At 40.0% G+C, this 24314-nt stretch overlaps 1 protein-coding gene and 1 pseudogene across 1 annotated transcript; both read left to right on the plus strand.

Annotated features, from left to right (window-relative positions):
- Window positions 1-102: 102 nt before the first annotated feature.
- On the plus strand, window positions 103-3820 carry LOC119893616 (annotated as a pseudogene).
- Window positions 3821-21298: 17478 nt separating this feature from the next.
- Window positions 21299-23851, plus strand: LOC119893615 (short chain dehydrogenase gsfK-like; the record flags this gene model as incomplete). The annotated part of the gene is given in 2 exon segments (XM_038705889.1): window positions 21299-22234; window positions 23797-23851. Coding segments are annotated over 2 exon segments (202 nt in total), but the record flags the coding sequence as incomplete, so codon positions are not given.
- Between the last annotated feature and the right edge of the window lie 463 nt (window positions 23852-24314).

The following is a 24314-nucleotide window of genomic DNA, read 5'->3' on the forward strand; positions in this document are numbered from 1 at the left end:
AAAACCATCACCATCTTTGTTATCTCCTGCATCTGTCTAGTTGGCTCACACTTGAAATTGTCCTTTTATTCTTCTCTCTGTCCTCATCCAACGCCACAGCAAATGGAGCTGCTGGTTTTGAACAAGCTGAAGTGGGACTTGGCCTCAGTAACTCCTCTCAACTTCATTGACCACTTCCTGTCAAGCTGCCTGTCAGGAGAGAGAACAGGCCCATACTCCGGAAGCATGCTCGTACCTTCGTGGCATTGTGTGCCACAGGTATGTATGGGTCCACAACTTACATGACTGTTTTTATAAAAAGGGGTGAAATGTCTCTTAGGTATGTAAGGTGTTCCCATAAGCACTATAACACAGTGGCACTTCAACTGAGGCACTTTTAAGCCAGGCCATCCTTATTTGTTATGCAGTAGGCTGCACACTATAGCAGTCTGGCAGACTGACCCTGCAGCAGCAGTGTTTATTACAACATCGAATATGATACGAATGATGGAATAATTTCATGTTTGCTTTAGGTTGACTTTATAAAGTTAGTTTTCATATTATAATGTTTCTAAAAAAGAACTTCAATAACTCCTTAGTCACACAAGTGCAGCTTGACAAATATAGACTCTTATCTGTTCTGTTTTTTCCTGCCCTTGTCTCATCATCACTGGGATGACTCTGCTCGGTGGCTACACAAATAACACAAAAACACAGCAGTGGATTATGGAAGCGCACTTGTTTGATCTTGCAAGTAACATCCTGACATCCCTCCACAAGTTGATTTTTATTTTTGCCAAACAATAAACTCCACCACGCATATGGTTGTTTCAGGGCTTGGCGGCAACCTCCACCAAAATAACGCAGGGTGCCCAGCAGGAAAGTTGAACCAGGCTAAACCTATGCTGCAACGTCATGTGGCGTGGCACTACATTGGCCAAACATATGCATGTGCACATTCCTGCTAGATATTACTGTCTGACTCTGTGTGTGTGTGTGTGTGTGACTGGACCAGTGCAAGTGTGTTTTCAGTCTGAATTAAATCTTAATAATCTTTGACTATGGAAGTTGAATTCTGAATGTTTTTTGTCCTTATTTGGTTGTCTTTATTCTCATCAGCTATTTGAAAGGTGCAATATTTACATCATGTTCCATTTTAATGCTCCGCAGATGTTAAATTCATAGCCAGCCCTCCGTCGATGGTAGCAGCAGGCAGCATGGTAGCAGCAGTGGAGGGCTTACAGATGACGATGGTGGGCAATGCCATGATGTCTCAGAAACTGACAGAGCACCTGGCCCAGACCATCAGGAGTGACCCGGTGGGTACATCTGTCCGTGACATGACTTGGCTCAGCTCTGCTTGATACAATTCAAAGCAGGTTTATTTACATAGTCCCAATGACAAACATGCAATTAGGTAGCAGAAGTTACCTAATAGCATTTTTCATATAGAGCATAAACAGCAGCCTACTCAGAGTTAACTCAGGGTTATCAAGCAAACTCAGGGTTGACAAAATCTGACCGCCTACACTGTTAAACGGTACCACGACGGCGAATAATAAGATGTTGTTGAGTTGGTGTTAACTTAAGTAGAGTATGTGCGCATTCGCATAGAAGGGGTGTGTTTGGCCGCATGCTCCGTATTTTTCTTAGAAGAATGCACGTTGATTGTGTCAGGATATGAGGAGTTTAAAGACACGTTTACGGCTAAATCTAACACCGTGGCATCGCACTGAGGAAATTTGTCATTATCTTCAGTGTTCTTATTGTAGGCTAATTCTCTATTTAGTATTTTATGGACTCATTCACTTCCGAGATTAATCTACAAGTAAAAACCGTGAATATTCTGTGACATTATAGTCATATCTTTATATTAACTTCACTTTGCAAAGCTGCAACATCACACACACCTCTGCCGTGTATTATGCATGCAATGGAAAGTTAACTTAGACAGTTCAGATTTAGCAATGAGGAAATACTTGTGAGTTTAGCCCACAATCACTATATTATCATGTACCTTAGAGACTTTGCTGGGATTGGGCGTTTTCAGAAGAAAACACCAGACTGATTATAATTTTTTGTGACTTTGAAAGAGTTTTGTTCTTGGAATTTGCCACTTTCATCTAGGATTTTTTTTTTTTTCTTGGTTTATTAACTTCCATCCTGGCTTCGTATTTTTTGGACAAGTTAAATAGTCAATCTAGATACATGAAAACAGTTAAGATTGGCTACATCTGAGAAACTGTTGGGTTAATTAGGCTAATTAATATCTCCTCCCTAAAATCACAGAGGGTGCAGGGCTCGCTGTATGAACGTAGCCTAATGTTGTTGTGTTAAGAATAACTTCATTTCAGCCGCAGCCCCAGTGGAACAAGTCAGGATGAAACCTAAAAATATTTTATCAAGTGGTAATAGTGTACTTCTCCTCATTAACAGTGAGTTCAGATGTGGTGTGTAGTCCACGTGCAGGGTGACCTCGAGTTAACCACGAACACAATCGGCTCAGAGCAGTTAAGAGATGCAGCGTAAATTGGCATGGCAACAGACTTTGGTTAACACCTATCCTCCTTTCGTAGTACGGGTTAATCAGGAAGTTACACCTGACGTCACAAAGTTACTCGTGAAGTTACCTGGATAAGTTACCCCGCTTCGTAGTACAGGCCACAGGTCTAGACTGTACCCTGTTATATTAACAGAGATGTCAATGGAAAAGTATAAAAGAACATTTCCAAGCGTGCCGTGCCGTGCCGTGCCGTGCCGTGCCGTGCCGTGCCGTGCCGTGCCATGCAATCAAGGCATTAGATGATCTCTGACTTTCAAACTAACCTGAACTCTCGCCCTTCAGGACTGTCTCAGGGCGTGTCAGGAACAAATCGAGTCGCTGCTGGAAACCAGTCTCAGACAGGCACAACAACTGCAACACTCAGTTACCATGGAAACTAAGAACATCGGTGAGGGGCAGGACCTCTCGACTACACCCACAGATGTCCGGGACATAAACATCTGATGAAGTGCCTGCTGAGCTGATTAAGTGGACGGTCATCTTTGACACACACACATACAAAAACACACATGGCTTTGTTTTCATGATGTGGTGTGTTTTGGAGAGCTTACAAGTGACTGGACTGGACTCAACAGTATATCCGAACTGTCAATATGAAGTCCTGTATGAACTGTGCGGGGAACCAAAGGGAGATGCTCACTAAACACAATCACGTCCAGGACATTGATAGCCTTAAGAGGAATTGATTTAACACCATGTGTGTTAAGGGCTTTTTACTGGTGGGGGGGGGGGGTGTAACGGGTGTTGTTTTAACGTCTGGTAGGCCCGTCTGAACCTAGGCCTCCTCCCAAATGGAAACTATCTAGCCTGAGAGACTAAAACCAGTTGGTGCATTACGACCTCCCTCGGCCCATATTTATTAAACATTTAAGAATTACACGGAACAATGCTCTACAGAGCAAACTCCTTTTTATTTTTTGCTTCGCATTACATATTACCTATACAGTATAACGGTATTATCATTTTAAAACATGTCTGCACTGCAGCCATCAAAGAACCCAACTGCCGTTTAGCAGTTTGATAAATATGGGCCCTGGTCAACATGTAAAGTAAGATGTTTATTAGCTGACAGTTGTCTTCTAACAGACAACAAAATGGTAAACTGCAGTGGGAAAAGTTCTGTGATGTAGTTTACAGTATGAGCTATGTTTGCATATGATTCTTCAGGACATCATGGACAATTGGCAAAAAAATGTCCTCATAACATCTGAAATTCTCTGTGGTTGAGATTCCCAAATTGAGATCCAAATAGCACATATGGCTGTGTGGTGTTTGGCTTATAAATATACCATAGTATATGGAAATTGTTATAATATCTAATCACTTGAGCAGCACAAATGGAAAGGTATCATAAACTGCCAAACTGAAACCACTGTTCTAATGTGATGCAATGTAGTGCACAGCTTACACCACTAGAGGGCAGTCAGTGGAATGCAGTAGCAACCAAACATCAGTCTCAATTTTGGATTGACAGAGATAACAGGCATCCAGCAGCATCGTTGTCTGATCAAGAGGACAATTTTGGACTTGAATGTCATGCTTGTGCTGACACGTCACATTTTCTGTTTGCATCAGAAGCAAAAAAGGCACAGTAGCAAAGCATTACTTTATATGGTTGAGAGTTATGGAAGACGAATGATCAAAGAAACTGTAGATGTATAAATGTAGATATATCTGGGTGCTGCTGGTTACTTGTCAGTCCACTGAGGAGTAATGTCATTTGAAGCTTCTGCAACCTGTTTGTCTGTCAGACAGGACAACAAGAACTTGAAAACCTTTTTCCAACCACATGTGTTTCTGTTCTCCTGGCGAAAGGGATGAAGCATTTTTAATTTTGTAAAGGAAGATATCTGGTGAACTTCTTTGTTTAGCTTCTGATATTTATTATTTCTTATCACTTGACTGCTAAAGGTTGTTCTAAAAGAGGAAAGTTTTCTGGATTCAGCTGCTCTATTAACATTACCACACAGTGGTCCTTGAAGGTACTAACATTTTGCCTCTTGAATAGAGAAGCAACAATTAAATTGTTGTACCTACACAGTGGTATGATGAACTATTTTATTTTTAGGGTATTGCCCTCATGACATAAGCTTGTATCAGGTTAAGCCCTATTGTGTGTGTGTGTGTGGTTTTTTTTTTTTGTTTGTTTTTTTTTTGTTTTTTTAATCTGTCCCAGGACAAAGTGTGAAGATAAATTAAAGGAAAACTGTCTCTTAAAGCCTGTTGGTGATGTTAATATAATTTCTGAGCCTATAATATGTGGCATCATTTTATTGGCCCATTGTAGATGAAGTGATCAATTTCAGCCAAAACGAGTAATCCTAAACCTAAAGGTACGGTCACATAGAGCGCCCGAAGTGACTGGAATCCGGTTCTGTTCCAGAACTAAGAAAACCTCATTCAAAATCCCATTGACATTACACCTGTGCTAAAAACTAAAAATCCAACCTTGGAGCAGGTGCCTTTCTGAGTGTGGCTCACTTCATATGTTGAAATAAACACTATGATTTTGAATCTTCTAATAATGTTTATTCTATATTTATGCTTTTAGTGGCCCATAAGGAACAACATTTCCCATAAGCCCTAGGTTGCTTTGGTTGCTGAATGCCGTTGCTTGCCAAAAGCTGAGTCGAGGAGTTGCAGTTAGCTAACAGCAGCACAGAGGGGAGCAAATGCTGCAGCAGTTTTTAGACAGCAGAGATTACATCAATTTAAAAATTACTTTAGAAGAGAGCATTGGTACGTTTAGTTTTTCTCACAATTTCTTGTTATATTGTGCTATACTGCTGCAATCGACCTAATACATTTACAAACAAATTACCACAATAACTGCCCGGGACAGATTGTGTGAGGCCCCAGGAAGTTGTAGGACAACAGTGTGTCATTACATTCACAATTTTAATCAGCATTAGTTGTTAGTCTAGCAAATCTACCACATTAATATTTAGGAACACAGCTTTCCTTTTCACTCACTTTGATGGTCTTCTGTATGTTGTTGTGACCCTTTTGCTCTGACAAATGACTCTGCCAGTTTTAAGGGGGGACTTTTCTAAAAGATTGCCAGTGGTAAAAGTGGTGTATTTCTAGAACAACTTTTTCAGACACCTTGCAGTCCAGTACACAGTGAAACTGAAATTTGATCGAGCTCAATTCATTTTCAAAATTCAGATGATAGAATAGAGATTTAATTCAATGAAATGCATGATGCAAAATCAGACTTGTCTTTTTTCATCCCACAGCAGCGAGGTTTTTTGTAAATCAATTTGATTTAGTTATTTATTTAATTTAATTGATTAAGTCCATATAAACTAATGGGTGCTGCCTCTTAAACAATCAAACTGTGGCTACAATTCACCCATTTGCTTCAACAAGTAAAACTTACTAAGCTAACGGGCTACTGAGAGATGAAGAACATCACAGACTATATAACTGAAAATCCCATCGTGTTCTTTCACTGAAACTAGTTTCTTTTGTGTGTTGTGCTGCTATATTAATTATTTGTTTGTTTTGTAATAGAATATAGAGCAGTTTCTATTGTGAAATTGAAATCCATGTGAAATATATCATTCCCATTGATTCAGATTCTCAGGCCTTTTTCACAGCAGACATTCTACTTGTCACAGCAGGAACCGTGGATGAAACTAATTACATGGCTGAAATCGCTTACTGTGTACTATATTTCCCACCATTTTATTTGAGTGTCCAAATTGTAAGTGTGTAAATGTATGCCCAATATAGTTTTTCAAAAGTGGACCTAAAATGTGTCAATTCATGTTCACTACTTTCTGCTAACAATCCCACAATGCAATGCACTACATTTTAAAAATCCAAAAAACTGTACAACTATACACCGTCAGTGATAACAAAAAATAGGGATGATTGAGAAGTGTCCAAAATCGAAATTTACTGCTCACTGTAGAAGAACGTCTGTGGGTCTGTTATACAGTGAGTAGTAAATGGGTGAGCGAGGGCTGTTCAAGGAATGAGTGAACTGCAATGCAGCAATTAAAGGTGGGTCAGATATTCTAATCCAACTCGTCTTTTTGTTCAATTCAATATTTGCTAAAAAAAACAAACCAGTGTTTGTACTCAACCCTGGACCTGTAAATGGGAAACAAAGTGGCACGCAACCCTGCCAAACCATTCCAGCTGTTCTAGCCATGATGTGTTTGTTAGTAATGTTAAATGACTTGCCCACAGACATTGAGCTTCCTTTCTAGTTCACCAAGACATCACTGCATGAAAAATGGAAGTGGAAGTTCAGGTTAACACCTGCACAAGAGAATTTCTGGCCAGTACCAAAAAATGTCTGGGACTGCCGGGAATTGACGGGGATTTTGTTTGTCAGTGTTGCCCCCATGAGGCTTTCATATGTAAATGATAATGCTGGGAGCTATACAAATACAAATCAGGTAAGCCAGCACTGCACAGGATAGTTGGAGAAATTAGATGTGCAGGATGGAACAGGAGAGACCAAACAATCCTATCAAGACTTAGATTTGTACACACTGGAATACACAGTACATAATTGAAAATAGGCAAACATAACTCTGTTATGTCACTGTTGTGACTGCTGTGGACAAGAAGAAATAATAGAGCATGTTGTAAGAAGGCAGCTAGTTCAAAACCTCAGAAGGATAAATAGTACACTTTGGTTTAATAATAATTAATTAATTAATAAGTTTAATTGTTTTTCAGTATCTTAGACTAAACAATATGAATGAGAGGATATGAGTTTATTTTATTTATTTATGTAAATAATATAAGTACTAATCCTTTGATCCACACTCCTGGTGGCGGTAATGCACCAATTTCTTGTTTGCCAAGTTGTATTTCTGCTGGTAGTTTTGTTTTTATGTTTCATGTTGTCTTTTAAAGGTTTGAACTGACCCGTTTAAAGGACAATTTTGTTAATTTTCTGTTTAATTTAGAGGGGAGATATATGTGTTGTGTGTGTGTTGCAGCGCAGCTGTGCACTGGAATAAAAGTGAGTTGATGACTCTTGTTTTACATAACTCTGGTTTTGAGCTCCTGTAAAATTGCTTGCAGAAGCCTGGAGAGTCAGCAATTCTCTGCACTGAACGCCAGAATGTTGCAAGGAGGAGAGGGTGGCTGTTCTTCACATGGTAACGGACTGACCTGATTCCGGGGACGTAATCGATGTTCGCTGTTCTAGCTGAAACAGTGAAACTGGTACAGTCAACCAGATCTTGCTGCTAGGGTGACAGCCTTTAAGAGTTCTGCCCGGTGTTGATCGAGAGTGAAGCGATTTGTTGGATTAGATTCATTGTTGGTCAACATTATTATTGAGTGAGATGTATTGTTTCCCCCAGGGCGTGAGACTTTTGAACTCTGACTCGAATTAATCAGCACTGCTCCATGAAACATAGGTAGGTAGGTACATTTATTGTCACAATATAACAGGTTATATAATGAAACTGAGCTTTGTAACTCCATTCTGCTATATAGCAGACAGTATACATTAATACAGAAGCAATTATAAAACAGAAATAAACAGTATGCAAACAGTGTCCAAATTGTAAGTGTGTAAATGTATGCCCAATATAGACAGAGAAGCCAGGTCAGGCTGCTGCCTCTGCTGCTGGAATTCAGATGGTAAGTAGAGTCATTAACACCTCCTTGAATTGAATTACATGAGCTGAACATGCCATGGTCACACGCTGGCATAACTTAAACTCTTAAACAACCCCTGGTTTTTTCCTAACATGGTATTCTCTCCTATGGAGCCTTCATTGTAAGGATAACAAACCTGGACAGAGACACCTGCTGTTACTTAGATGCCACACTTTAAATGGAGAAGCAGCACAAGGGAGAGTTTCATGGTTAATAGAATAAATAAATGATAAAACCCAAATTGTGAATCTTTTTTACTTTTACAGGACGAACAGGAAATTAACCTGATGTCACTGACCCACTGGGCAACAACCATGTTGTTTGGTCAGTCTCTCCTGTCAGTCCGACCATCACCAATTGGAACAACATTCACTATCAAAGTGGCAGGGAGGTAGTGCATTTCTGTCTGGCCTTAAGCCTGTACAAAGGTAACAGTAGGTTTCGAGGAGACTCTTTAGGGAGCTTCACATTTACAAATTTCCTCAGTTCTTGGGTCTAGTGTAGTACACTATGCAGTCACTGTCATGGACTTCTCCACTTGCATTCACTGTCAGGCAGCAACCCCTCCTTTCAGAACACAACCAAATAAATGTGGTTAAACTCTCAGGTCAAATCAGTGACACCAGAAGGGAACTTTGTAAGCTGTATACATTTTATCCTACTTATAGATGAGCCCCAGACAGTGGAGACAAATTCATCATGGCCTTGAACTCACCTAATCTGATGAATGACCTAAATCACTATGTCCATACCAGTGATGGTATAAACAAGGCCATTAAGGTGTGGGGTGGCAATGACACAGTGGATAAGACTTGCCTTTAGTGTGGGTTTAATTCCCACTGTAACATCTCCAATGTGTCCCTGAGCAAGACACTTAATCCGTAGTTGCTCCGGAAGTGTGTGACCTCTGACACACATAGCAATTGTAAGTCACTTTGGATAAAAGCATTAGCTAAGTGAATAAAAGTATAAATGTGATGATATTTCATAAGGCAGCTATCAAAGCTGATCTGATGAAAAGAAGAATGGATGCCCATAAAAGGCAAAATGGTTTCATCAAGAATGCAAGACCATCAGAAAAGACCTGAATAAAATAGCAACTGAAAACAGGCCAACAATCCGGCCATACGCATTAGGTACAATTCATTTTTTGACAAATATAAACGCACAATTAGGAACAAAAAATATATATACTCACGTGAAACTTGACCACTATTAATCAAAATCCATTCTGGGAAATGTGGAACACCACAAACCAACCCCCAGCACCACCCTTACAAAATGAAGCCATCTGGAGAGCACATTTTGTTTGTTGAGTTCAGTCAGCCCAAACTGCAGGTGTGAATGCAAAATTTCTACTTTCTAGAGTACTGGCAATCTCTACTCAAGTAAAAGTACAATTACTCCCATAAAAATTACTCAAGTAAACTTGGAAACAGACTTGCCCGATACCGGGGATGTAATCGATTTTCGCTGTTCTAGCTGTTTTCCGTTTTCTCCGGTGGAGTTAACAGAGACCATCTGGTGGGCTGCCATCTTGGTGAGGTCGGCTTCGTCGCTAAGTTTCGTTTCTGTGGTCAGATTTAAGTAGAGAAGAAGAGTTTGCTTTGGCGGAAGGCGGTCTTTATCAGCCTCTGCTGGCGACCCGTAGGAGCTACACAGACATCCATTCGTCTCTTCAATACGAACAGACAGAGCCCACTTGCAGCCACTTGTAGGATGTTCTGTTCTCAAGCTGTGGCCTGTAAAGCATGGGAGTGCTTTTGGTCACAGGAATATTGACTGTTTTTTATCAATATTTCAATGTTTTCGAAGCTTTATGTTTATGGATGTGGTTGTATGGAGAGAAATAATGTTTTCAGTTCAATTCAGTTTTATTTATATAGCGCCAAATCACAGCAACAGTTATCTCACAGTGCTTTTCATAAAAGAGCAGGTCTAGACCGTACTCCATGATGTTATTAGGTTATGTTAGGGAGGCAGCCTACACAATATACACAAACAGAGGTATAGACAGTAAAGGTGATGTTGCTATAGACTAATTGAAAAATGGTATAGATATGTATAGTAGTGTTAATGATAACAATCGTAATGTTAATGATAATAATAACAATAATAACAATAGGACTAGTAACAATAGTTGTTGTAGCAGAGGGTGTCGAGCAGGAACACGGGGGCAGCAGGTGACTCGCAACCACAGATCCAGACTCCACAGCTCCAGAGCCAGAAAACCTGCAGGAAGTGATAGGAGGAGAGAGGAGAGGGACGAGAAAGCACAAGACTACCGGAAAGGGGAGAAGTTGTGTTAGTAACATGCAATAATGGGATGAGGTTGCATACAGAGGGAGAGAAAGTAGAGGAGAGAGGAGCTCAGTGCATCATGGGAAATCCCCCGGCAGACTAGGCCTATAGCAGCATAACTAAGGGATGGTTCAGGACTCACCTGAGCCAGCCCTAACTATAAGCTTTATCAAAGAGGAAAGTCTTAAGCCTACTCTTAAATGTGGAGATGGTGTCTGCCTCCTGAACCCAAACTGGAACCTGGTTCCACAGGAGAGGAGCTTGATAGCTGAACGCTCTGTCTCCTAGTCTACTTTTGGAGACTCTTGGAACCACAAGTAACACTGCATTCTGGGAGCGTAGTGCTCTTGTGGGGTAGTAAGGTACTATGAGCTCTTTAAGATGGTGCCTGACCATTAAGAGCTTTGTAGGTAAGAAGAATGATTTTAAATTCTATTCTGGATTTTACTGGAAGCCAATGCAAAGAAGCTAAGACAGGAGAAATATGATCTCTTTTCCTGGTTCCTGTCAGAACACGTGCTGCAGAATTCTGAATCAGTTGAAGAGTCTTAATGGACTTTTTCGAGCAGCCTGATAATAAGGAATTGCAGTAATCCAGCCTAGAAGTAACAAATGCATGGACTAGTTTTTCTGCATCATTTTTAGACAGGATGTTCCTGATTTTCGCAATATTACGTAGGTGAAAAAAGGCGGTCCTTGAAATTTGCTTAATGTGAGACTTAAACAACATGTCCTGATCAAAGATAACTCCAAGATTCCTCACAGTGGTGCAGGAGGCCAGAGCGATGCCATCAAGGGAAACTATATCTTTAGATAATGCGTCACGGAGGTGCTTAGGCCCCAGAACAATAACTTCAGTTTTATCTGAGTTTAACATTAGAAGATTACAGGTCATCCAGGTTTTAACATCCTGAAGGCACATTTGAAGTTTAGCTAACTGATGAGTTTCATCTGGTTTGATCGATAGATATAACTGAGTATCATCTGCATAATGGAATGCCTATGGAATATTTCCTGATAATATTGCCTAAAGGAAGCATATATAAAGTGAAGAGGATTGGTCCGAGCACAGATCCTTGTGGAACTCCATGACTAACTTTGGCGTGCATGGAGGACTCATCATTAACATGTACAAACTGAAATCGATCTGATAAATAGGACTTAAACCAGCTTAGAGCGGTTCCTTTAATGCCAATGAAATGTTCCAGTCTCTGCAATAGGATCTGATGGTCAATGGTATCAAATACAGCACTAAGATCTAATAAAACCAGTACAGAGACGAGTCCTTTGTCTGATGCAATGAGGAGGTCATTAGTAATTTTCACCAGTGCTGTCTCTGTGCTATGATGAGCTCTAAATCCTGACTAAAAATCCTCAAATAAACTATTGCTCTGTAGAAAGTCACACAGCTGTTTAGCAACTTCTTTCTCCAGAACCTTAGAGAGAAATGGAAGGTTATATATAGGTCTATAGTTGGCTAAAACATACGGATCAAGTTTGGGCTTTTTCAGAAGAGGTTTAATTACAGCTACTTTAAATTACTGTGGTACATAGCCTGTTGATAAAGATAGATTGATCATATCTAGTATGGAAGTGCTGACTAAGGGTAAAACATCTTTAAGCAAACTAGTCGAGATGGGGTCTAAGAGGCAGGTTGATGGTTTAGATGAAGAAATTATTGAAGTTAGTTGGTAAAGATTGAGGGAAGCAAAGCAGTCTAAACATATATCTGGTTTTACAGCTGTTTCTAAGGTTCCTGAGTTTAGAGATAAGTTAGTGCCAGTTGAGGGCAGGTCTTGGTGAATTTTGTTTCTAATAGTTAGAAATTTATCATTAAAGAAGCTCATGAAGTCGTAACTACTGAGAGCTATGGGAATACTTGGCTCAATAGACCTGTGACTCTCTGTGAGCCTGGCTACAGTGCTGAAAAAAAACCTGGGGTTGTTCCTATTTTCCTCTATTAATGACGATTCCTAAGTTTTAATACTATCTTGCCAAATTAAACGAGAATTTTCCAGTTTGGTGGAACGCCAATTCCTCTCAAGTTTCCGCGATATTTGCTTTAATTTGCGAGTTTCAGTATTATACCATGGAGCTAACCGTCTTTGTTTAATTATTTTCTTTTTTAGAGGGGCTACAGAGTCAAGTGTCATTTGCAGCGAGCCTGCAGCACTAGATGATCGATTTGGGAGGGACTGAAATTAGCATAGGAGTCCTCCGTTACTTTGTGACTTGATAATGAATTTAGAACTGATGGAATCACATCCTTAAATTTAGCTATAGCACTATCAGACATCTTGTATAGAAATTTTTGCCCAATGGCGTGTAGTTCAGCAATACAAACTCAAAAGTTATCAAACAGTGGTCGGACAAAGAGGGATTCTGTGGGAACACCACTAAATTTTCAATTTCAATACCATACACCAAAACAAGGTTGAGGGTGTGGTTAAAACAGTGAGTTGGTTCATGAACACTCTGAGAGAAGCCAATGGAATCTAACAGAGATAAACGCAGTACTGAAGCTGTCATTCTCAACGTCCACATGAATATTAAAATACAATAATAACTTTGTCCGTTTTAAGGACTAAAGTTGACAAAAACTCTGCAAATTCAGATAAGAATTCAGAGTACGGACCAGGTGCTCGGTACACTATAACAAAAAGAATTGGTTGCAGTGATTTCCAACTTGGGTGCGAAAGACCAAGAACAAGACTTTCAAATGAGTTATAGTTTAGTTTAGGTTTAGAGCTGATTAGTAGGGTAGAGTCGAAGATAGCTGCAACTCCACCTCCTCGGCCTGTGCCTCGAGGAATGTGAGTATTAATATGACTGGGAGGAGTGGATTTATTTAGGCTAACATATTCTCCATCACTCAGCCAGGTTTCAGTAAGACAAAATAAATCAATATCATAATCTGATATTAGTTCATTGACTAGTACACCTTTAGAAGAGAGAGATCTGATGTTTAAGAGTCCACATTTAACTCTCCTATGAGTTTGCACTATTGCTCTTGTGGTTAAAATTTTTATGTACAGCTCCTCTTCTGTTTACCTTTGATTTAAATAATTTCGATGGTCGGGGGACAGACACCGTCACTATAGGATTTTCACTAAGTAACTCCTGGAATGGAGGTGGAATGGAGCAGTGTGTTAGACTGCGACTCTGCGTAGGGTTTTGGGTGGGTAACTGCTGAATTAGAAGGGCAGAGAAGTGTGTTAAACCGCGACTCTGCCTCCTGGTTTCAACTCTGGGTTGTCATGGATTTGGTCCACTAATAAACTTGGCCAGATTTCTAGAAATGAGAGCTGCTCCTTCCCAAGTGGGATTGATGCCGTCTCTCTGAATCAGACCAGGTCTTCCCCAGAAGGTCTGCCAATGATCTACAAAGCCCACATCGTTTGCTGGACACCACCTCGACAACCAGCGGCCGAATGACGACATGCGGCTATACATGTCATCACTGGTCAGATTTGGCAGGGGTCCAGAGAAAACTACGGTGTCCGACATTGTTTTTGCATATGTACACACCGACTCAACATTAATGTTAGTGACCTCCGATTGGCGTAACCGGGAGTCATTACCGCCGACGTGAATAACAATCTTACTGTATTTACGTTTATCCTTAGCCAGCAGTTTCAAAAAAGACTCAATGTCGCCCGCTCTGGCCCCAGGGATGCACTTAACTATGGCCGCTGGCTTCGCTAAATTCACGTTTCTCAAAATGGAGCTGCCAATGATCAGAGTTGGTTTCTCAGCGGGTGTGTCGCTGAGTGGGGAAAATCTGTTAGAAACGTGAACAGGTTGATTGTGCCCCGTGGGCTTTGAATGCTTACGACTATTCCTCCTTTGGCCACCCCTTCCTGGCTGCACAGGGGATGCCGGGGGACGGCTACCAGAGGCTAACTCAGGCCGTTCCGCACCGACTACCGGGGACTGGCTAGCTACAGTAGCTAAAGACTGATCTACCAAGGTGCGGAGCCGGACTTCTAAATCACTGAGCCTCGCCTCCATGTCTATAAATGAACTACACTTATTACACGTACCATTACCGCTAAAGGAGGCAGAGGAGTAACTGAACATCTGACACACCAAGCAGGAGAAAGTAGGAGAGAGAGAGGTAGAAGGAGAAGCCATCGCTAGCTGCTAAGCTAAAGTCGCTAACGGCTAAGCTAAAGTACTGTAGCGTCAGCTACCAAAACTTTTGAACAACTATGAGATCTTTTGAAGATAACTCCCAATTAAAGTGAACATACACTCACCTAAAGGATTATTAGGAACACCTGTTCAATTTCTCATTAATGCAATTATCTAATCAACCAATCACATGGCAGTTGCTTCAATGCATTTAGGGGTGTGGTCCTGGTCAAGAAAATCTCCTGAACTCCAAACTGAATGTCAGAATGGGAAAGAATGGCATGGTTGTTGGTGCCAGACGGGCCGGTCTGAGTATTTCACTATCTGCTCAGTTACTGGGATTTTCATGCACAACCATTTCTAGGGTTTACAAAAATTGGTGTGAAAAGTGAAAAACATCCAGTATGCGGCAGTCCTGTGGGCGAAAATGCCTTGTTGATGCTAGAGGTCAGAGGAGAATGGGCCGACTGATTCAAGCTGATAGAAGAGCAACTTTGACTGAAATAACCACTCGTTACAACCGAGGTATGCAGCAAAGCATTTGTGAAGCCACAACACGCACAACCTTGAGGCGGATGGGCTACAACAGCAGAAGATCCCACCGGGTGCCACTCATCTCCACTACAAATAGGAAAAAGAGGCTACAATTTGCAAGAGCTCACCAAAATTGGACAGTTGAAGACTGGAAAAATGTTGCCTGGTCTGATGAGTCTCGATTTCTGTTGAGACATTCAGATGGTAGAGTCAGAATTTGGCGTAAACAGAATGAGAACATGGATCCATCATGCCTTGTTACCACTGTGGGTGGTGGCTGGTGGTGGTGGTGTAATGGTGTGGTGGATGTTTTCTTGGCACACTTTAGGCCCCTTAGTGCCAATTGGGCATGGTTTAAATGCCACGGCCTACCTGAGCATTGTTTCTGACCATGTCCATCCCTTTATGGCCACCATGTACCCATCCTCTGATGGCTACTTCCAGCAGGATAATGCACCATGTCACAAAGCTCCAATCATTTCAAACTGGTTTCTTGAACATGACAATGAGTTCACTGTACTAAAATGGCCCCCACAGTCACCAGATCTCAACCCAATAAAGCATCTTTGGGATGTGGTGGAACGGGAGCTTCGTGCCCTGGATGTGCATCCCACAAATCTCCATCAACTGCAAGATGCTATCCATCAATATGGGCCAACATTTCTAAAGAATGCTTTCAGCACCTTGTTGAATCAATGCCACGTAGAATTAAGGCAGTTCTGAAGGCGAAAGGGGGTCAAACACAGTATTAGTATGGTGTTCCTAATAATCCTTTAGGTGAGTGTATAAACAGTAAATATGGACAAAACATGGACATTCGCCTGGTATATTTTTGAAAGATTGTGTAATAACTGTTGTATATCAGTTTCTTTTCATCAAATTTACAGTTACAGTTGTATTCCAGGTGTATTAGAAGATATTCAGGTGCATTATAATTTATCTTATGATGGTTTTGATGGTTTATTGCAATAAAATAAAGCTTTTTTTTAACCAGGCGAGGATGAAAATATATTTTTTCTGTATTTCATCTCCATGTAGTCTGTAATGGTAAAATAAATGTTAATGTACAATGGATTTATATTCCTTAGCTTCTGACCTTTCAAAGCAGACCAGAATTATGCATCTAGGCCTAATGGTTGAGGAGTTATTACTGATTTATTTTGGGTATGTTATTTTACATTTATTCATTTAGCTGATGCTTTTATCCAAAGCGACTTACAATTGCTATACATGTCAGAGGTCCCACGCCTCTGGAGCAACTAAGGGTTAAGTGTCAGGGACACAATGGTGGATGGGTCACAGTGGGAATCGAACCCGGGTCTCTCACACCAAAGGCATGTGTCTTGTCCTGGAAATAGGTGCCAGGGTCCATGTGGATAAAGTACTGTTATACTGTTAGTACAATATTTAAAATAAAACCAGGGCAAGAGGGGACAGGAAACCATAAGTGTGCCAACAAAAAAAAAAAAGATTTATTTCAATATTTACAATTGTGCAAACCAACAAAAAACTACTCTCTCAAAAGAAGAAAGCGATCAAACCGGTTCGGTAATAATCAACACAGGCTAAGCAACTAAAGGAGTTATGTTCAACACTAACTAAATAAGTAAGCAGTTAAAGTCCTCCCTCCACTGAGGAGGCTAACCCAGACACATGGCTCTTCACTCACAGAGTTGGGCCTACATAGCACTCTACGCAGTGCCCGATCTGTAGGCTGGCCCACTGGTTGCTGAGCGATCACCAGGGGCGCACCACACGCCAAGCCGTTGTTCAGCCCACTGGCCAAACCATCAGCTGTCCCGTCCACTGTCCGTTGAGCTGGCTGGATGACAACGCTCTGCTCACTGAATTGCAGATCCTAATCTGTTCTGCACTGTGATCTCAAGACAACTGCTGTGCTATCCCAAGCCTACTTAACCTCCAGGCACTGAGTGGTGATCAGGCACACCTGCTGCCACTCATGTAGGAGAGGCAAGGGGGAAGGGCAACTGAGAGAGAGCAGAGAAAGAAGGAACACACACCACAACAAATATACAACCCTTGGGTTGTAACAAGTACTGTTTGACAAACCAGTAAAATTATAAAAGAAAGTACTGAAAGTACAAGTTACGTAGTGTTTCATTATTGTTTATTGGGTGCAAGCCAGAGATCTTCACAAGTCATTTTACAGTCCAAGTCAAGTCTCAAGTCTCTTTTTGGAATGATAAGTGTTTCATCTGCTGTGCAACATGCTTATTTCTAGGGAATCCGCTTTGCTGTTTATTATAATTTACCTATTTCTTTATACAATTAATCAAAAATATATACAATTATTTTACTAATCTACATGAAGGTATTGTGAACATCACTTCTTGTTAGCTGCCAAGCGTACTATCGCTGCCTGTATCTGTTCACGTGTAAAGCCCAACAGAACAGTTTCATCCACCCATATTTACTCTCTGCCTTCTCCTCAAAAACTTCTTTCCTGAATAAATACACAGCTGGTAGCCTACTGAGTGAAAGCCAAGATCAGTTTCACCGGCGATGTTCTATGTAATGACATTATTGGCCCAATAATACTTGAGTAAAGAGTAAAAAAAGTTTTAAAAATGAATGTGAAATGTCAAGCTTGTTAAAAAATGACTGTTTTACTCTTTTGTGTTACTTATAATGAGGTACTATCCAACCCTGTATGGCAAGGCCCTGTTAGAATCAACAACAAAACAAATGAACAGTGTCCACGCTGGTTCTGTTTGTGCATGAAATGAGACCCTCATGGCAGTGGTGGGGGCTCTTCAGACAGATGTGGGCGGAGTCTGACTTTTTCCTTTTTGCCACACTCAAGACACACAATCTTGCTCACTCTGCTAAAGCCTGGAGTTCATCAAGAGAGGCTAAACGATCATCACTTTCCAGATTGCCTTGTGTGTAAGACATATCTGACACCTTCATCAGCAGGACGAGATCATTTCCGAGTACCTTCCAAAACTGTTACAAATAACTGTTCATTAAAACTTTTGACAATGTTGTGGTGAAGGTTTGGTTGGTTATAGGCACAAAAAAACTTGGTTCCATCATGGTTTGGGTTCAAATAACTTGGTTACGGTTAAGGAAACACTGAGGTCATGGTTAAAAAAAACAGCATTGACCTTTGGTAGGAAAGAGGAAGTGAACAGCAGTCAATTCCCAACATTGTGCTGACACAACGATCCACCCTGACCTCCTGCTGCAGGCTGTGTGTATCTTTAATAATGTCACACTATTTCCTCCTCTACTCCCAACAGACAAGAGTCATAATTCCCATGCCTTTAAAAACCTTTCACATGGTATTTTAAACCGCTGTGCAGTGTTGTCATATATATTATATAATGATATATCCCGCTACCAATGCTCATCATGAAAACACTTTCCAGGACACACAAAGGGGTTTTGTACTAAACTCCTTAACTTAGGGCACCTGTTCCTCTTACTTGGATCAAGCAAACCATCTTTTTCTTTAGAGTTTGAGCTGGGCACTGTTTTAGCTCATGATGACACTAAACTGGTAAGTGTTGCAACTTTGAACACACATGGACTTTGCTCCTTATTTTCAGAGAAAAGGTGATGAGGAAAAATCAATGATTTTACATGGTTTCACACGCTGTTCATTTTAAAGATTAAGAGGTTACTGTCTCATCCATGTAGACTTTTGCCACATAAAAATGTGATCTATTGGACTTTTGTTGGAAAGTTAAAGTAGTGAACATACTGTAACTGAATATGATGACTGACTCTGGTCCATGTGGTGACTTATGATTGACTGCAGCTATCTGGGACATGCAAATGGGGCCATCAGATTAAGGGAAAAAGCTGAATAAAAGATTTGAGAAATATCAAATGCTGATGCTTTGCGCAGTAGGGCTCAATGAATGGTTTGGTGAGTATGAAAATTTTGGATCATTGTGTACGACAACGCTGTCCACCACCATTTCCATAAGACCAAGTGACAGAATATAAACTCTCATCTTCAGATCCATGTAGTGGTGTGTGTGACTGTCTCTGATGCTGTATGTCTGGCCGTGTTGGTGTTTCTTTCTATCTGCTGCACTCAGCTCTCTCTGGATCTCAATGAGATGATCTGATTAAATAAAGGTGGGGGATGTAAATGAGGGAATATCCGTCAGAGGAATGGTGAAACACAGATAGGCCTGCTGACTGGGCTGTTTTGGTCATGCTGATTCCTGCAGTTATGTTTTAGGCTTATACACATACTGTATACATGGAGACATTTGAACCCAGTCCCAGCATGCTATTTATAAATATTCTTTTAAAAGGATACTAAAGGACAGTACCCACCCAGACACAGCCTGTTCACCCCGCTGCATTCTGGGTAGAGATATAGGAGTTTCTGCTGCCGCACCACCAGACTGCAGAGCAGCTTTTCCCCCCAAGGTATCAGACTCTTAAACTCTAATTCATCCTCAGCACTGCTCCGTTGAATTTAGTTTAATTCTGTTTATTATCATTATTTATTTTTATATTGACTTTTATATTAATGTACATTGTGTGCTATGTAGCAGAAGGGAGTTACAAACTAAATTTCAATATATAACCTGTTTTTTTTATTGTGACAAATAAATCTACCTTGTACCTTTCCTGATTCTGATAATCTTAAACACCAGGTGAAACAAGTGCTGTCCATATTACCAGCTGAGCTAGAGCAAATACAAAATAAAACTTGGTCACCATAATAGAATTTATGGAAAGCCAGTGTCTATTTGTATTAGAATACCAAGATGTCTCTTTAAAAAGCATTTTCCCTTGATTGGTGTGTTTTTCATATTCGTGTGTTGTTATATTTATTTTTGTATCTGTATGTTTGGTGGTGTACTCTACGCCGCTGTGCAGAGCCTTGGGGATTTTGAGCACAGGGAGGGGATGAGACAATGAGGGAATAATAGGAAGGATGTGCCATTGATTTAAAAAGAATGTTATAAATAAAGAGAGGATGCCAGAAAAAGAATTATCATGGAATTTAGGGTTCCACCATGGTATAAGAAATTATATACACCCAAAGTGGAGAGCTCAAATTAATTTTTGATGGGAAGATCCCTACAGAAGGTTTTCACTGAAAACAACTGCCTGCTGCTGCTGGAAACAAGGTTGGTGAAAGCTGAGAGTGAACCAAAACTACAAAGTTGTGGGCTGTATAGAGCTGAGGAGAGATAGAATTGGTGATCTTTATCTGTGGGTTTGTGAGCAGTTCTTTAAACATTTCACACATTCATTTCAGCGATTGTTAATCTGAAAATATCAGTTGGAGCAGCTTTAAAGATGCAGCTGAAATTTAGTGTAAAACTAAATTGCAACAACCAAGCATTTGGATTGACAAGATGAGTGTTCTATCTATTGCTGCCTGATTGTGAGAGGCTTAAGTATGATGGTATTTGTGTGTCTTTTTAATGCAAGCAAAAAAATTTATCACACTGCAATCAAAAATTAAGTTTGTAATTAAAAATAAACAGGCCTTTTTTTGTGTCATTAAAGTTTTAATTGCTAATTTGTCCTTATTGTTTGCAAGTTAAAAAGTTTTCCTTGCGAGGCAGAACATGCAAGTTAAATAGTTTTGCAAGTTAAAAAGTTAGAACGTTTTGCAAGTTAAATAGTTTTGCAAGTTAAAAAGTTTTCCTTGCAAGTCAGAAAGTTTTGCAAGTTAATAAGTTTAGCAAGCTAAAAAGTTTTACTTGCGAGGCAGAATGTTTTGCAAGTTAAAAAGTTAGAACGTTTTGCAAGTTAAAAAGTTTTACTTGCAAGTCAGAAAGTTTTGCAGGTTCAACCAGTTTGCAAGTGAGAGAGTTTTGCAAGTTGAAAAGTTTTCCTTGCAAGTCAGAAAGTTTTGCAAGTTAATAAGTTTAGCAAGTTAAAAAGTTAGAACGTTTTGCAAGTTAAATAGTTTTGCAAGTTAAAAAGTTTTACTTGCGAGGCAGAACGTTTTGCAAGTTAAATAGTTTTGCAAGTTAAAAAGTTAGAACGTTTTGCAAGTTAAATAGTTTTGCAAGTTAAAAAGTTAGAACGTTTTGCAAGTTAAATAGTTTTGCAAGTTAAAAAGTTTTACTTGCAAGTCAAAAAGTTTTGCAGGTTCAACTGGTTTTTAAGTGAGAGAGTTTTGCAAGTTGAAAAGTTTTGCGAGTCAAAAAAGGTCTAAATAAGAGATTCTATTGGTGGTTTGACTGACCAATCATGGGTTTGCGTTGGCGTTTTTTGCTTGAATTAAAAAGACACAAAAATACCTTCATACTTAAGCACATTCCGTCTGGTTGTCCTTACTCAAAATGGTGTCCCTGAAACAGGAAGAGGCACAATTCTTTACTTTCTGGCAAGTGGTAACTTTATATTTCTGCAGCTGCGGTTAACCACAAACTTTCCACATATTCTTGTCTTGACATCATCGCAGATGTACTCATTCTCTGTGGGACAATATCAAACTTCACTCTTAGGGGACAAATGGTATCTTGTATATCCTGAATTACCACATTTTTAAATGTTCCCGCTGTCAAAACGGCAAGCACGTGTCAGGACAAATAAGCGGTTAGCTCATGAGCAAAGCATGACTATGGGGCCAGAGAAGACTCTGTTGACAGACAAAGCTCAGTACTGGAGTCCCAGAAGGACAAAATGTCACTCCAAGTCAAACAGGGACACTTTAGGGAGGGTGCTGGCTGGCTGATAAGATGACAGATGATATATATATATGATGTATATAATAAAATGTAAGTTAAAGGTGGTCCAAATGTGCAGTAGGTGTCCTGTGTATACACACAGAGAGGTGAGAGGCTTACTCCTTCCTTCTTGCACAGTACACACCTCTATCAATGACGCACACAGGACTAGCATTACAACAACACTGTGCTCTCACACATGCTTAGTCATTGTCAAGAGAGTGTAGTCAGACAGCTGGTGGGGTTTGACAGCTGATCAGCAAACATGTCAGAGAAACTGGAAGGCAACATTTTAGTGACTGGGACCAACAGAGGCATTGGTTTGGAGCTGGTGAAACAGCTGGCAGAGAAGACAGGAGAGGTGGCTCACATCTATGCCTGTTGCAGAGAACCTGCTGGAACCAGCGCTGAGGTGAGACAATTACAGATCAAGAGTTACGGTTTCTCTGTGTGCAATGGACCCACAACACATGAGGAAGACTTTTTAATGACTTAAAAATAACTTGTGAGTACTGAGAGATTTTTTATGTGCTGTTGTCCTAATTTAACTACTTAATTTAACTAAGTTTATTAAAATATTTTTTAGTTGAGCTTTACATTACAGCTAGGATTTAACATGACAATAGTTGGGTAACAGTGTGATATTAAAGTGGTAATAATTAAGCAGTGACACCTGTTGTTGCATTTTTCAGCCCTGATTCACTGGGTACACAGGTGTTTCAAGGTAAAAAGTCACAGCATGAAACATCAGTGGTCCAGTTTTACCTTTAGGGAATGTTGAAACATAAGGGAGGATGACTTTCAGCATTATAGAGTGGTAATTATCAAGATCATGTTTGGATTAAAATTCAAATTAGCTCTATTGGCATGAATGTGTAACAACAATATTGCCAAAGCATCATACAAAGTACATAAGAACAATCAACCCCATACATTTCATTAAACAAGTAATTAAAGCGTAAAGTAATTAAAGCGTGTGTGTGTTTGTGTTAGAAAAATTGAAATATATTAAAAATTTAATAAAATAAATAAATAAAACAGCAACTTGGTGAAACAACTGATGCTATTGTTCTTCTTGGAGGAGAGTTGTAGAGAAAACCAATGAAATACGCTGTCAGTCAGCGTTTTGTTGAGACATACAGAATGAACATTTTGTCACTTTGCACTTATAACTTTTCCCTAATAATTAATTTGCTATTGCTTATTAGTTACATAAATGTGATCTTCAGGAGACTGGGTTGCTCATAGAGAGCAACCTTTGAGACTAAACTTGTGGGTGTAACCCTGGACAGTATCACGGTCCAAGCATATTGAAACACTGGAGGGGTTCCTCAGTGACTAGGTGGTTCTTCTGAATGTCAAGTGCAAGTGAACAAGTTGTAAGTTGCGTAATCATGACTGTCATTTACATATTATCCAAATATTACTCATGCAACAACAGGAGCTTTAATCAAACAGTCCAGCATCTCCAGGTCATTGGCAGATAAGAGTTTTATCTGTACGTCCATACAGACGTAGGACCAAGAAATGTTCAGTACTCTAGTGTACTCTTTGTAATATTTACAGAGACACAATGATACCCACATTGAGTAAGCACTTGGCCACAGAGGCAAGGAAAAACTCCATTTTGAATTAAATTATGAATTAGTATTAGATGGTATATAATTAATCTTAATATGTATTTTGCAGCTATGAGTTTTTGTCTGTGTCCACAACTTAATATCATGCTTGCATTAAAGTAGTAAATAAGTATATACTAAATCACTGCTAAAATTGATCAGTTCCATTTTTATTGCCGAGGCCCAAATCACTGTAAATGTTTTGTTTGGACACACCAGCAGGGGTCACTGAATTTAGACCACCTGTGAAATTAGTTAATTATTTAGTTAGTTTCTCTGTCTGTCTCTGTCCATACAGTCTTCCCTTATCACCTATGTTTCTTTCATTCTCCATGTCTCCCTCTGTTCCATTCAGGCCCTGAGAGACCTCACCAATCAGTATCCTGGAAAGATCACTCTGATCAAACTAGGTAAACACAACACACCCTCATCTGTGTAGATACTTAAATACACACTGTCAGAACTGAAATACTGAACTCCTGAATCTGCCTGACAACAAGCTAAACCAGCTGTGTTGGAGCAGGGAGAGATCTAAAACATGCAGGACAAGGGTTACTCAGGAGGCTTAGGAAAGCAATAGATTAATAAATCTAGCCTATTATGCTTACATGTCATTGAATAATTCGTTTTTTATATTTATTATTAAATACTTAGCCATCACACAGCAGCAGGGAGGATCCGAGTGTCAACATATTAAGAACATTTTTACACACGTGGCACAGCAGTGGTCACTTCAGGTTATCCAGTCAAATCTTTTGAAGTAAAGCAGCCGTTGGCGACATGTAATGTGTAAACATTACATGTCGCCAACTTATCCCACTAATCACAATAGGTTACGTTTGTTGAGTTTCCTATTGGCCTCAGGTGAAGATA

The sequence above is a fragment of the Micropterus salmoides genome, unplaced genomic scaffold, assembly GCF_014851395.1.
Source record: "Micropterus salmoides isolate LMB-PRFRI ecotype aquatic unplaced genomic scaffold, ASM1485139v1 Ms_hic_scaffold_8, whole genome shotgun sequence".
NCBI classification, from domain to species: domain Eukaryota; kingdom Metazoa; phylum Chordata; class Actinopteri; order Centrarchiformes; family Centrarchidae; genus Micropterus; species Micropterus salmoides.